Source organism: Esox lucius, chromosome 9, assembly GCF_011004845.1.
Source record: "Esox lucius isolate fEsoLuc1 chromosome 9, fEsoLuc1.pri, whole genome shotgun sequence".
NCBI classification, from domain to species: Eukaryota; Metazoa; Chordata; class Actinopteri; order Esociformes; family Esocidae; genus Esox; species Esox lucius.
The window spans coordinates 19,094,021-19,107,815 of NC_047577.1; the positions used below are offsets into that span (position 1 = coordinate 19,094,021).

At 44.2% G+C, this 13,795-nt stretch overlaps 1 protein-coding gene across 4 annotated transcripts in view; it reads right to left on the minus strand.

Annotated features, from left to right (window-relative positions):
* usp34 (ubiquitin specific peptidase 34) overlaps nt 1-13,603 on the minus strand; it is a 57,606-nt gene extending 44,003 nt beyond the window's left edge. For 3 of the 4 annotated variants that reach the window (XM_010889292.4, XM_010889291.4, XM_010889290.4), the window contains exons 1-4: nt 13,275-13,603; nt 6,604-6,691; nt 2,236-2,812; nt 33-83 (exon numbers count right to left, since the gene is read on the minus strand). In XM_010889292.4, the coding sequence (XP_010887594.2) occupies nt 33-83; nt 2,236-2,812; nt 6,604-6,691; nt 13,275-13,317 (759 nt within the window). In that variant the 5' untranslated portion in view covers nt 13,318-13,603. The remainder of the gene's footprint in view (nt 1-32; nt 84-2,235; nt 2,813-6,603; nt 6,692-13,274) is intronic. The other variant, XM_010889288.4, reaches the window with a different exon arrangement.
* Between the last annotated feature and the right edge of the window lie 192 nt (nt 13,604-13,795).

Consider the following 13,795-nt stretch of genomic DNA (forward strand, 5'->3'; position numbering starts at 1 on the left):
AGTGGAAGTGTGCAGGGAGGAACGGTGCTTACGTTCATGTCACAGAAAGAGCCCAGGATGTTGCTTTCGTGAGCAGAGATGTCCTGGTGAAGGAAACAAAGACAGCATGAGAAAAAGAGGGTGTGACACCAAATATCTGTCTGGTAAACAGGAGAACATATTTACATGGGTCTTTCAAAAGAAGCTCTAACCAAGAGCAACGTAGGCATGTTTAGCTGAATGCCTTTGGAAATTAAACCCACAACCCATCTAACCCAGTAGGCGCCATGCTCCACTAACTAAGCTACAGGGGACAACAACGGTCATTGCAAAATGTGGAGATGAGTTGACCAAATCCCAATTTGCATGTTGTGCAAGAACAAAGGTAATTCCTTTACCTTATTGGTACATTTTGTTTTGTATCTAGGTGTTAGAACATTACCTCCATAAAGGAGTATGTGTTGTGTCGGTGTATTATAACATTACCTCTATAAAGGAGTTTGTGGGTATTATGCTATTACCTATTATGTGATTACGTTTAGAGACACAGGCTAATATAAATGCACTTCTTGCATAATTAGAAATGTCTTAAAAATAGAGTAAAATGAATAGAAATGTAAATAAATCTGTAAAAATTGCTGCATTATCAAAACTGCAGATTCATTTTCATAATCTGAAGTTCACAAATGTTATTGAGAAAACTGATATGTCCTGTAGACACCCAGATTCCACTTGGTTACCGAAGGTTAGAAATCTTCCAGAAGGAAAACAACCTCAAACACTCTTAGAAGACATTTTAAATAAGCAGGAGACTATTCAGTAGTGTCCAGTCAAACCTGATTCACATCAGAACATATGGCTTAACCTGACAGCAGTTGGTAGAGGTCACCCCACAAAAATTGAAGAATTTGAGCAGTTTTTTCCTAAGAAGTGGACCAAACTACTACCATCTCCCTTAACCAAGTGTCTACAGTTGTGTCCATGATCTTGGTCCTTAATTTCAATATGAATATTGCACACCCAAAACATAATTTCTAAAAATACAGAAAAACTGTACAACAGTGACTCCCAATCAATACGTAATTCTACTGAACAGAAAAGTAAAACAAATATCATATAAGTACAAGGGTTGGGGTTCTACAGTTCCACAATTAAACATGCATATACAACTAAAATTGTCTGTTTTCTAAAAGCAAGTATTGGTTTATGCGAGGTCCTGTGTCAACCCCAGAAATACAGCTGAGCCGATGTTTCATAATAAAACCCATCTGCACGTTTCATTAACATCGGCTCCGCTGCGCTCAGTTCATGTAATGCAGCTCTCCGTAAATAAAAGAAGTTCTCACATTCTCTGCGGCATAACCTTGAATAAATCTCAGAATAATAAATCAGAAACGGCAAGCTCCCAACTACTATCTAACCAATGCATCACTGAAATTATCATAGCTCTGCTTAGCCACTATTGGCTTAAAAGCTTAACCTAACACTATGGGCTGGTTTCACAGACATAGATTAAGCCCAGTCCAGGAATACAAAATAATAAACCGGCCCTCTTTCTGGCAAACTCGTTTTCAGCTAGTTGCTATCCCTGTCTGTGGAGTGCACATTTATAAGCTGATAGGAACTACTGGACATGCTTGTGCACAATCAGAAAATGGTACCTCGGTGCAGCAATTGCAACTGCTACATGAGAAACGTAAAGTTTGATCAAGTGGTTATTCGTTTAAAATAGTGGCAACATTAGGCAATGTTTACCAAAAACCACATCTTCCTCTTTTGCTAAAAAGCACAATGAAAGGGCCAGATTCAATATTTAAGGTCAATTGAAACAGACTGCCATTAAATTTTTTTCTCTATGGGCATTCATAATATTAGTAGCATAGATAAGTAGCCTAAGAAACTGATAAGCCCGGAAAACCAAATTGTGCTCATCAATGCACTTCGGCACCTAGATCTCTCATTTTAGGGGCACGTTCCCCTCAGTGACATCATTAGGCCTGGGCTTCCGGAATCTTTTGATCCAACTCCCCAAAAAAATGTGAATAACCATGCGCAGAGGATGGCTGCTTGTTTTGTGAGCAGACATTAACGCAGCCGGGATGGTGTTAAAAAAAATACATGCGCAACAGGAGCTAACAATCTAACTAACTCCCGAGTCTCTCGCAAGTCTGGCAACATCCCTGGCGCTCCAGTGTGGAGCCTTGAGGGTGACCACGTGTTCTATGCGTTGTGCCAGGGTACACGTTATGCCATTACCTCTATGGTGGGGTGGGTATTGTGTTTGTACGCCGTATACAGTGGAAACTGGATCTGGAAGATCTTGGCGGCGCAAAGAAGTAGCTTTTCCCGGTCCTCTGTGCTCCATGAGCCAAACGGGTCCGCCTGGGCCTGACTGTCCAAGCAGTTAGCCACAGTACCAGAACCAGACAGCCCGCTGCCACTACTACACTCATCCGGCCTGGGCGCCTCTTGTTGGGCCTGGCTCGCCCCGTCGCCCTGATTCTGGTCGTTCTTATTCTGGTTCTGCTCCGGCAAATCCCCGGCCGCATCCTCCTCCGCCGAGTCTCTCTCCACGTTCAGCGGCTCATCCTCGCCGGGCGAGGGCGGAGGCTGTGGCCCGGCTCCTCCTACTCCGGTTCCATCAGCCCCGCCCCATTCTGTGCTTGCCCTCTCCGCTCCGCCTCCGGCTTCCGTGTCCCCCGCTTGGCTGGTGGCGCTGCAGAGGTGCTCCCTCAGGCTGGTGACCTGGGCGATGACCAGGTTGATGAGGGCGTAGACCAGCTGGTTGAACACCTCCAAGTGCTTGTACTCCTTGAAACAGCACAAACATTGCCTGCAGAGAGAGAGGAAGACCGAGGCACAGAGAAAGACAGAGAGGGAAGTACAAAAGTGAGTAGCAGCACACTATAATGCATCTATCTTTAGGAGCAATGAAGAAAACAATCAAAAAACATTTTGGCACTTTTTTTGCTTTGTTCTTACCATAGTTCAATAAAACAGAAGAACAGCCTAAATTGGGGTAATTGCAAAATAAGAGTCCATATATCCAAATAAGTCATGGGAACTGAAAATACAGCACATGTATTGTTTTGAAGATAAATTCAATCCAGTCCTTAATCTATTTTGAGGTCCATTCTTGTGGGACAAATCCTGTTTGGGAGCAGTGGGAATTGGGTCTATTGACCATTCTATAAAAAAGTAGTGTTTTTTATGGAGTGGGCCTTTAGTTGGCCATTTTTTGTTAGTTTTTACCTTATGGACAATTCCTGATAGATACAGTATATTGTAGCACGATTGTAATTCATTTAAAGCTTTAAAATTATAAATGTTGTAGTAATTCAGTTTCAAGTCGGTCAAAGAAAATTACCTTTTTTGTTAGAAATCTCATCAGAACCATGGATAAGGCATATCCACCAATAAGGACTGACTACTTGGTTGCAGGCTGCATACAAAATGTATATGGGTTTCATAAGCAATCTTTCAATCACATGAACACATGCTAATGAGCTTATAGTTATGATGCAAACCTGAAAATATTTACTTGCTAACAAGGTAAAACAGTTAAATTGTTAAGAACACTTCTGTCTACATTGTTTATATGTTGAAATCTAAGTGGCCTATCTGGATAATATGCTTATTTCTCAGAAAGAGAACAAGATGCCAACTACTTATATAACTGTTTTATACAGTCTGCGGCTACAATGCTGCTAGCAGCACATGGTACTGCAATTTTGTGTGACATGAACAGAGTTCATTTTTCATAGTGTCTACTTGCGCAATTTTAATTGAGACTCATAAAAGGTGTTGTTAAAAAGGTTAAAGGGAAGTATCAATTCACTGCTTCTCCATTTACCGATAAACGCATTAATATGTTATTAACGTGTGCCATCAAAATTGAACATTCCCACACATAGCATGAACAGCCCATTTCTGTCAGTGAAAATCCTGCAATCTACATTTCATGGTTGTAAGCAAACCACAACATCAAAAATTCATACCATTTTTAGTCATCAGAAGCAGTCTCAAAGGCTACCTTGCTCTGGAGCTCCCAAGTGTCTCTCAACCCTTTTTGAAAAGTCCACCAGAGTGGGAAAACCATGTGATGATGAAGCAGGTCTCCTTTCAAGCTGTAGACTTTCAAATAAATGTGTCAAGCCAGCAGGTTTTCACCTGGTTGAAGTGTGGACCTTATGAATTGCATTGATATTAGGACCAATCCTACACAAAAGACTATGGCTAGAGCTGATGATTTACGTGACCATTTAGTGGAAATATTTGACTATAGCACAAATTCATGTGTCACTTCTCCCATAACTTTATTTCTGAGATTATTTCCAAATAACCACCCACCAGCAACTGGCAAGATATATTACATCAGAAACACATGCAACATAACTACAGTTATTAAAGAATAATGCAGCACCATTCAATTCAAATGGGGGGAAACAAGCTAAAGTGAATGCATCTCATAAAAATATGATTTTCATGGTGGGCAACATTAATGTTCATCTTAGGACCACCTCATTCTTACAGGTAAAGGGCTATTTTAGAACCAGCAGTTAAGTTAGTGAAGAATATGCTCGTTTCCAGCAGAAGCCAAAGGTTCAGAGCAGCCCAGTTTGAAAACCCTTGGCCTATCCCACTAATCAGCAACTTAGAGAAGAATGCAAAAAATGGTCCAAACCTTCTCACCTATGTCAGCACATATGGTTGAACTCGGAAAGTGTGGGAGAACATGTAAAGGACCACAATTGCCTCTATGTTTATTTTCTCAGACCCAAACTAAGACAGATGCAAATATAAACAAACCTTAACCCTAAGCTTAACCTAATCCTAAAACGTACACCTAAACTAAATCTAGCCATGATGTCCAGCCCTCAGACCTGCAATGCCTAAACTTAACCTAGCCATGATGTCCAGCCCTCAGACCTGCAATGCCTAAACTTAACCTAGCCCTAATGGCTAACCCTAATTGGAAGTTTCTCCCGACCTGCGAAGTCAGAAAATCTAGTTTCTACTATCCTTGTGGGGACCCAACAAATCTTTCTCTAATGTGACAAGAACGCACCGTCATGTTACCAGCATCAGGGTTAGCAGGAGACTTCCCTGGGAGTGTGACAAAACAGCAGCCAAACTGAGGTGGTCACATGGTCTACTTGTACACAATTCACTTTTCTTGACAAGAACACACCAAAGAAATACATTTATGACAGGTGGTAGGGAAAGACTCTGGACAGACTCTACACTGCACAATATCTAGCGTCAACACTAGCTTTGCCCTAGGTTTATCGGGGCTTGACATTTAGTGCTGCCTGTGGGCCCAGAGGGTATTGAAAATGCTCTGGGCCAATCAACATTCTTGGCCTGTAAAAAGCCACTTATTTCAAGGAAACGGTTTGGATCATTTACCCTGTGACTGTCTACTATTGGTCAATTTCTCGCCCTAATTATGTGACAACCAATTGGTGATTAAGACCAGTTCTACACTGCAACTCCCAACGGACTCAGGACAGTCAATAGAGACAGGCGTCCTCCAGAGCACAGTCAACGCTGTTCTTCTCACGCCGCTCAGTCAACCAGTAAGCGTAGACATGAATGCTTACGCGCAGGAAGGAATGCATTCTGCTTCCTTCCATCTCCACTGTGCTCAAAACGAATGCATCATATTTTAAATACGCTACATCGGTCGCCCCGTTTAGTTCCATTTTAACCTAAAGAGAGACAGCAGTAAAAATTGTAAACTCTCAAAACTGTACCAATTCCAAAGAACAATGTCTCCACAGTCCAGGATTAGGCTAGATAATCCAAAAAAAGGCCCCAGGATCAAAAATTGCAAACCTTTCCTTTAAAAAGGCTAGGCTTAGTTTGTGCAGTTACCACGTTGAATGTTTTATTAGAATCTTTAAATAATATAACGAACCTTTCGATGTATGCAGGGTGAATTTCAAAACGTTCAAATGTTTTAGGATTATTGAGATTGTTTATCATTAATATTTCATTGCCCGCTTCTTTCTGAGCATCTGCTTCATCACAGCAACGGCCTTGGTAATGACGAAAAAAGACTGGAAGCTATGCTGCTTAATACCAGCCTTGATTTACAGAAGAGCTGCTTTCTTGCAGCATGTCTGTGGATCACTGGAAGTTGTTCAACAGCTGCTCACGCTTTAGAAACTGTGACTTCGGTCCATTTCAGCAGTAAGCCCAATAGTTACCCTAAAACCTAACCGATAAGCCAAAAAGACTAGTCCCCACAAGCATAGTAAAACGAGGACATACACACAGCAAAGCAGACACAGTAAAAGAAAACCTATAATTTATGACCCACTTGTCCTCCAGTGACCTCATCTGGTCTACATGTTAAGCTACTCCCTAAAACACCTTACTCAGCCGGCAGTGATTACACATGATGAATAAAGGGCAGCTAACGTCTTCAGGTAGAGTCAGCGCTGTCCAGGAGCATAACCAAGCCTTTGAGACGTTAATGAATTATGGGCTGGGTTCCAACCGACAGCCTTTCCTCTAAATGCTTAACCACTTTCTAACAGAATAGGGTATCATTTGAGATATGGACGTGGACGAATTATGAACACTGGGGGAAGAGAGGAGAGCGCCCGGGAGACTGACCTCTGGGTCCATGAGCTGATATAGCTGAACACTCGTAAGGCATGCTCCTTCTTCAGCTGGAGGCCTTCTGTGCTGTCTGCATCCGATACTGGATGGGAGAGAGGAGACAAGGATGTCAATGCAGTTCAATGTACATAGACCGAATGTGACATTCCAAACAAAGCCAAAAACGAATCTGCTAAAAAGGGACAAGACTGTTTTGAGTAGATGTCGGACATAAAGCACTTAAACCAACTGTTTCAGAGAATTCAAGTTCAAGCTACGAAAGGAAAGAAAACATTCTGCGAAAAATATAATTGCAAAGATCAACGATCAATACATAACCAAATCAAACTCTCCCACTAGCATGAACCCCAGTATGACTGGTAGAAGTTTCAAGAGGCCATCTGGTGAGAAATGTGCCTGGATCGGAGTCTAACGCAGAAGATGAGCAACAGGCACAGCCGGGATCCCCTTCAGGCAATCCACTTCATCAAAGGTTTAGCTCTAACTTTTCTGTTGACGGTGCAGAACAGCCTAGACTTTGCCCAACCCTGAAGCATTCCCCTCTGACTTTCCGAAAAGTAGTTGGTGTAAATGAAAGACACTGGCAATTATGGGGAAGCTACATTTGGGACAAATCTTTTTTGCTGCTGTGATGGCAATTCCATCGGTCAGAACTCACTGCACCCACCTCTCAATATTGGGAGGAAAGTTTGTGTTGTTTTTGTACCAATTGCCAAGCGTGGTCATTTCACATGTCTTGCCAAGACTATAAATTGAGCTGAGATAAATTGCTAATGAAATCAATTTGCCTGCATTAGTCAGTGGTTAAATGCATTTAGAGATTCACTGATAAAAGTAACTCACTTCAATGTACTCTGCACATTTGAGGACTCTAAACCAAGAAAAACACTAAAAACAGCTACAAAAGTTTCCACGGCGATTGTTGTATTTTACGTATTGCGTTTCTGTGAAAAAGTGTAAAGTTTGAGAAGGCACAGCCTAAATGCACAAACTGCAACAAGCGACAAACATGGTGCATGCCAAACCCCCAGAGTTCTCTTCCACACCTTTGAACAAGCCTAACATTTCTCATTCTTGTTATGCACAGGACATAAAAGTAACCCAGTCTGTGTTCATGGGAGCTATGCCAACTCACTGCCAAGACAAACTGTTAACAAAAAGTGGAACTTGTGTCCAGGCAACCGGGAGCTTTCCTCGGTACGTGACCGAGATGAAGACCCAAACAGAATTCTAAAGGCTCACCGGGGCACCTTGCCGACTCCAACGTGTGTGTGTTTGTGTGTGCCTCTAAATATATGTCCTTTTCTTTCGGTTTTTCATCTTCAAGTGGAAAAAAAATTCCCAGCTCCCTTCATAAAACAATCCACATCATTGTGTTTGGTGGGCCGGTACCAAAAACATAGCGATCAACTTCAGATAAGAGGATCTGGATATCCCAGCCATTGTCCAGACCGCAAAGCTTTGAGCTCGGTAACAAAAACAATAGCGAGGTAAAACAGGCGCCTAAACCTCAGCAGTTCTCAGCAGGGCAGAGCGCTAACTGCTGACAGCGTTAATAAAGTAGTTGGCTTTAGAGGCTGATTGAATTGCTTGCTTTTTCCTGACCGAACTTCAGGATGTGGTAGGTCGACAAGATAAAAATACACGTTGAACAGAAACATACACACAACATGTACTAACATGCTCTCAGATCTAGGGTCAGTTTGGATTGTTACATTAAGTAATGAAACCGGGTAACTACAGGCATTAAGTTTAATTAAATACATTTTCAATGCAAATTAATACTACTTGAGGCCTATAAGTAGAACAAACCTGCTAAAATTCCCCTTTTGAAATTAGTAAAAAATATTAAGCTGGCAATTTTAAGGCTATTAATTCCTGAATATTATCAGGTCACTGTCATTTCACTAATTCTTCCATATGCTTACTGACATCCACTTACTACAGTGGTTCTAGTAAATATGGACTTTCACACCAATACCATCTCAGTAGAATGCTACAGTGAGTACAATAACACATTCAAAAAGTGCCTTAAAGCTAGATTGCTACCTCAACATACATTGACTAAACTACAATGTTAATGTTTCCTAACAAAAGCTATCATAGCCTGCTTGATCCACTCACAATAGCCCATTCACGTGCCATGAGCTCCTTATTTTAAAGCCATATCAATATCTTGGGCGTAAAGCAGTTGCTATAGACCTCGTTATTGACAGCAGCAACAAGTTCTACAGTGATACTGGTGCTAACTGATCAAACAAAAACAGAAATGGGCAGGGCAGGCACTTCTGTTACGGTAATCTTAAGGACAATTCACTTAATTGTCTGGCAAAATTATTTAAGCATTTAAGCATTTGGTAAGCCAACTAGCCAAGCTACAGGTACTGCTTCGAAATGGCTATGAGTTGACCATTTCAAAACAGTTGGCAGGGGCTGACATCCACGCAGACAGACAGAAGAGACAGACGCACGCACGCACGCAGACAGACAGAAGAGACAGACGCACGCACGCAGACAGACAGAAGAGACAGACGCACGCACGCAGACAGACAGAAGAGACAGACGCACGCACGCAGGCAGACAGACAGACGAGACAGACGCACGCACGCAGGCAGACAGACGAGACAGACGCACGCACGCAGGCAGACAGACGAGACAGACGCACGCACGCAGGCAGACAGACGAAACAGACGCACGCACGCAGGCAGACAGAAGAGACAGACGCACGCACGCAGGCAGACAGACGAGACAGACGCACGCACGCAGGCAGACAGACGAGACAGACGCACGCAGGCAGGCAGACAGACAGACGCACGCAGGCAGGCAGACGCACGCAGGCAGACAGACGCACGCAGGCAGACAGACGCACGCAGGCAGACAGAGACAGACGCAGGCAGGCAGACAGACAGACAGACAGAAACAGGCAGACAGACAGACAGGCAGACAGACGCACGCACGCACGCACGCAGACAGACAGACGCACGCACGCACGCAGACAGACAGACAGACGCACGCACGCACGCAGACAGACAGAGAGAGACAGGCGCACGCAGGCAGAGACAGGCGCACGCAGGCAGAGACAGGCGCACGCAGGCAGAGACAGGCGCACGCAGGCAGAGACAGGCGCACGCAGGCAGAGACAGGCGCACGCAGGCAGAGACAGGCGCACGCAGGCAGAGACAGGCGCACGCACGCAGGCAGAGACAGGCGCACGCACGCAGGCAGAGACAGGCGCACGCACGCAGGCACCCAGGCAGAGACAGACGCACGCACCCAGGCAGAGACAGACGCACGCACCCAGGCAGAGACAGACGCACGCACCCAGGCAGAGACAGACGCACGCACGCAGGCACCCAGGCAGAGACACGCGCGCCCGGGGACAGAGACACGCGCGCCCGGGGACAGAGACACGCGCGCCCGGGGACAGAGACACGCGCGCCCGGGGACAGAGACACGCGCGCCCGGGGACAGAGACACGCGCGCCCGGGGACAGAGACACGCGCGCCCGGGGACAGAGACACGCGCGCCCGGGGACAGAGACACGCGCGCCCGGGGACAGAGACACGCGCGCCCGGGGACAGAGACACGCGCGCCCGGGGACAGAGACACGCGCGCCCGGGGACAGAGACACGCGCGCCCGGGGACAGAGACACGCGCGCCCGGGGACAGAGACACGCGCGCCCGGGGACAGAGACACGCGCGCCCGGGGACAGAGACACGCGCGCCCGGGGACAGAGACACGCGCGCCCGGGGACAGAGACACGCGCGCCCGGGGACAGAGACACGCGCGCCCGGGGACAGAGACACGCGCGCCCGGGGACAGAGACACGCGCGCCCGGGGACATATGATTTTGCTGTTGTTACAACAGCTATTCAGCTGCAAAAACACTGTAGTCATGTGCGCTCACATTTCAGGATATTTGAAAATTGAGGTCAGGCAATTTAAGACATTTTTTAAAAAGGTTAATACGTTACTGTTGTACATACAGAAACCCTGTAAGGCAAGGAAAGCTGGTCCCAAATCACAGCTTGGTAAGCAATAAAGCACAAGGTGGTGTGGTATATGGCCAATATTCCACAGCTAAGAGCTGTTCTAAGGCATGACTCATTGTGGAGTGCCTGGGCAAAGTGCTCAGCCGTGGTATATTGGCAATCTATCACAAACCTCTGTGATGCCTTATTGCTTTTATAAAACAGTTACCAATGCAATTAGAGCAGCAAAAAGTGATGTGATGTCATACCCGGCTATCAACAAATCAGCATTCAAGATTCAAACCACCTGGTTAACATGGTCCAATATATGCTAGGCTAGCAGAGTGCCAGGCAAAATTAGGGTTTGGGAGGGGGGCCTGACAATGGCAGGCATGCTACTTACTTACTTGAAGAGCAGAAGCTGGGACCCCTAATTATCACCATAAGTGCTTCACTTCCCTTGCATGCAGCCACACACAAAACACACTGTGCTCCATGCGTGCCGCTACAGCAAATTTGAGGTGAAGGGTCATCAGCTGAAAGCACACATGGGGCTGCCAGTCTCACAGACAAGCCTGACACAGACGCCAAAGTCCCTAACTTCTCCCCTGGCAGCACACACACACTTTAAAAACAAACTGTGGGTGCGCTCTGTTCTGTTGAAAAAAGAATATCCATCAAAGGTAAACCTGCAGACGAATATGAGATCTAAAAGCCTGTGAAAGCACATTACGGTGTGGCCAACATCAAAACTCAGGCCACCAGAGTGGACCAGTGGACCAGAGACAGAGTGTACTGCTTAAGAAAAAAACAAAAGGAGATCTTTTTGGAACACCAGTGCACTGACTTATGCCTACTCCTCCACACACTTATAATTATAGCCTTAGGAACAAGTCCACTGATTATAGGCCAAACTGAAATGCACAGATCACAAATAGGCCTATAATTTATCTTTCCGGAATTGGGATACAAACCACCAATAAATGTAAGCACCAACAGTGTCATGGCTCATTGGAACAACACGTGTTCTCAGAAAGGATAAGTTACATTCCATTAATCTTGTTTTAAAGTGTATTGACACAAAGATCCCTTGAGAGGCACCATCATGTGCCACCTTTCAAATGTAACCTACAATACACATGACCACTTGCCCTATGGGACTAGGCAAGACATGTAAACAAGACGGTCTTGAAAAAGGAGCAAACTTTTGGTCATGTCAGACTGCCAGTAATGCTTACAGACAGCAGCCACTGGCAGGTGGCATTTCCATAAGACATTCCAAACTAAAAGAGCACACAGCCAACTACACAGAAAACGAATGAGAAAATATCACGACATTTGATAGTCATTTTCATGGGTCAACAGGCCACAAAACGGGGGTCTTCTTGAGATCAACGACAATGCCTTTCCGAGCTCAGTAAGCTAGCTAGGTAAAACACAAATACACCACTTGCAAAGTATTGTGGCTAACTCCAGATGTAGCAAGTAATGCAATAGAGTTACCCATATAAACAAATCTAAAATGGTTTATTCGCATACATACGCCGTTAAGGCAAAATATGGCCTACTTAGCTACAGTAATAACCAGCCAACGTTGCACATAGCCAAATACGCTCTGTTATGAGTTTTCAATCTGCAATATGAAATTAACCCAATGACATCCTCATGCAAATTTTATTCATGATAACATTATAGTTATTAACTAGAGACCTTATCTAGAAAACCTCAAATAAGTCGAAATTACAAGTTAGCATATGCTTAACTAGAATGCTACTGCTAAATTAAAATGTACTTACCTAGCTAACTAGACAATATTTGTTATGCAGCAAAATGAATGATAAACAGTCGTTTTCAATGACATTCACAATTCTATTACATACTACACAGCGCGTGTTCATCAATACACTAAAACCAATAACCTAGCCATATAATTATGATCAGTAAACATGGAACGAACCAGTCAGTATTTAAGCTAACTGAACACAACTAGCTAGTTTACTACAACTGTCTAGTTGGACAAACCACCTGCCAAATAAACATTTTTATCACAAACAGACAGGCTAGTTATATAGGTAGCATAAGCTAACACGCCTGCATAAAGCCAGTTCCACTTCTCCTGAATGCTGTCGTTCCTGCAGCAAGGCCAGGTCTAGTAAAGGGCATAAAAACATGTGGTACTTAGTTATGTGCAGTACCTATTTACAATTAGCGAATTACAAGTCTGACCCAAATTCTAGTCCGACCGTTACCGAACTTTCAAGTTACGCTTCTAAGTAGCAAGGTAGTTACCTTACAAAACCAAGTTACAAATGGGCTGATGTCATTGCATGCTAACTATATAGCTAGCTAACGACTGCTAACTTAATGTTTAGAATCTCTAGCTAGTTAGCCAGTCCACTACTTCAGCCAGACACCCTGCAGCGATTTTTGACAGACAGGCCTTAAAGTTGCAGACAAGGTTCCATTTACATTCAACTCATACCATTTAAAGACATGGCCTAATATTTCTAGATGTATGGCTAGTGTATTGAAATCAGAAACGACAAAAGTGGAGAACAATCCGACATGGCTAACAGTGTGGTTAGCAAGCTAGCGTTAACTGTCCAGACTTACTCAGGTAGCCTGACTTAGCTAGCTAGCATAGGTGACCACTACGGCAGAAAACCATTTCATAGAAAATAATGTTTACTTACTTTCATTTAAAACCTCCACCAGCTCGGCGCAGTTTTCACACATTGTTCATTAAGAAAAGAACGAGCGAAAAGTGTAGTCAAACCATTGGAAATTGTTGATAGATTCGAATTGTTGGCACCTGGTTGTTTTGGGAAAAGGCCCGATGTTAGTGGTTGGTGAAGGTTTGCAAATGCATTAAATAAATTAAGGGACAGTTGATGCAGATTTAATTTGTTTCTAAATACCGTTGATAAAGACAAAAACTATCAGGCATTAAGATACAGAGTCGAGTCAGTCTCCAATCGGAGCGTTAGTGGAGAGAGTAGATACGGCAGCCATATTGAAAAGGGGGGGGGGCACAGCATGTTAATAATTCGTAACTTTCCGTTCTGTCTCCTTCGCTTAGTTCGACTTTTTCCGCCAGTCTCGCGGTTACTCAATAAGCAAGAACTGTTTATAAATGGCGTCTCATTGAATTGACAGCAAAGAGAGCATCAGACCAGGCCACCGTTGCAGACATTTTATTAGCTTGTTATGACTC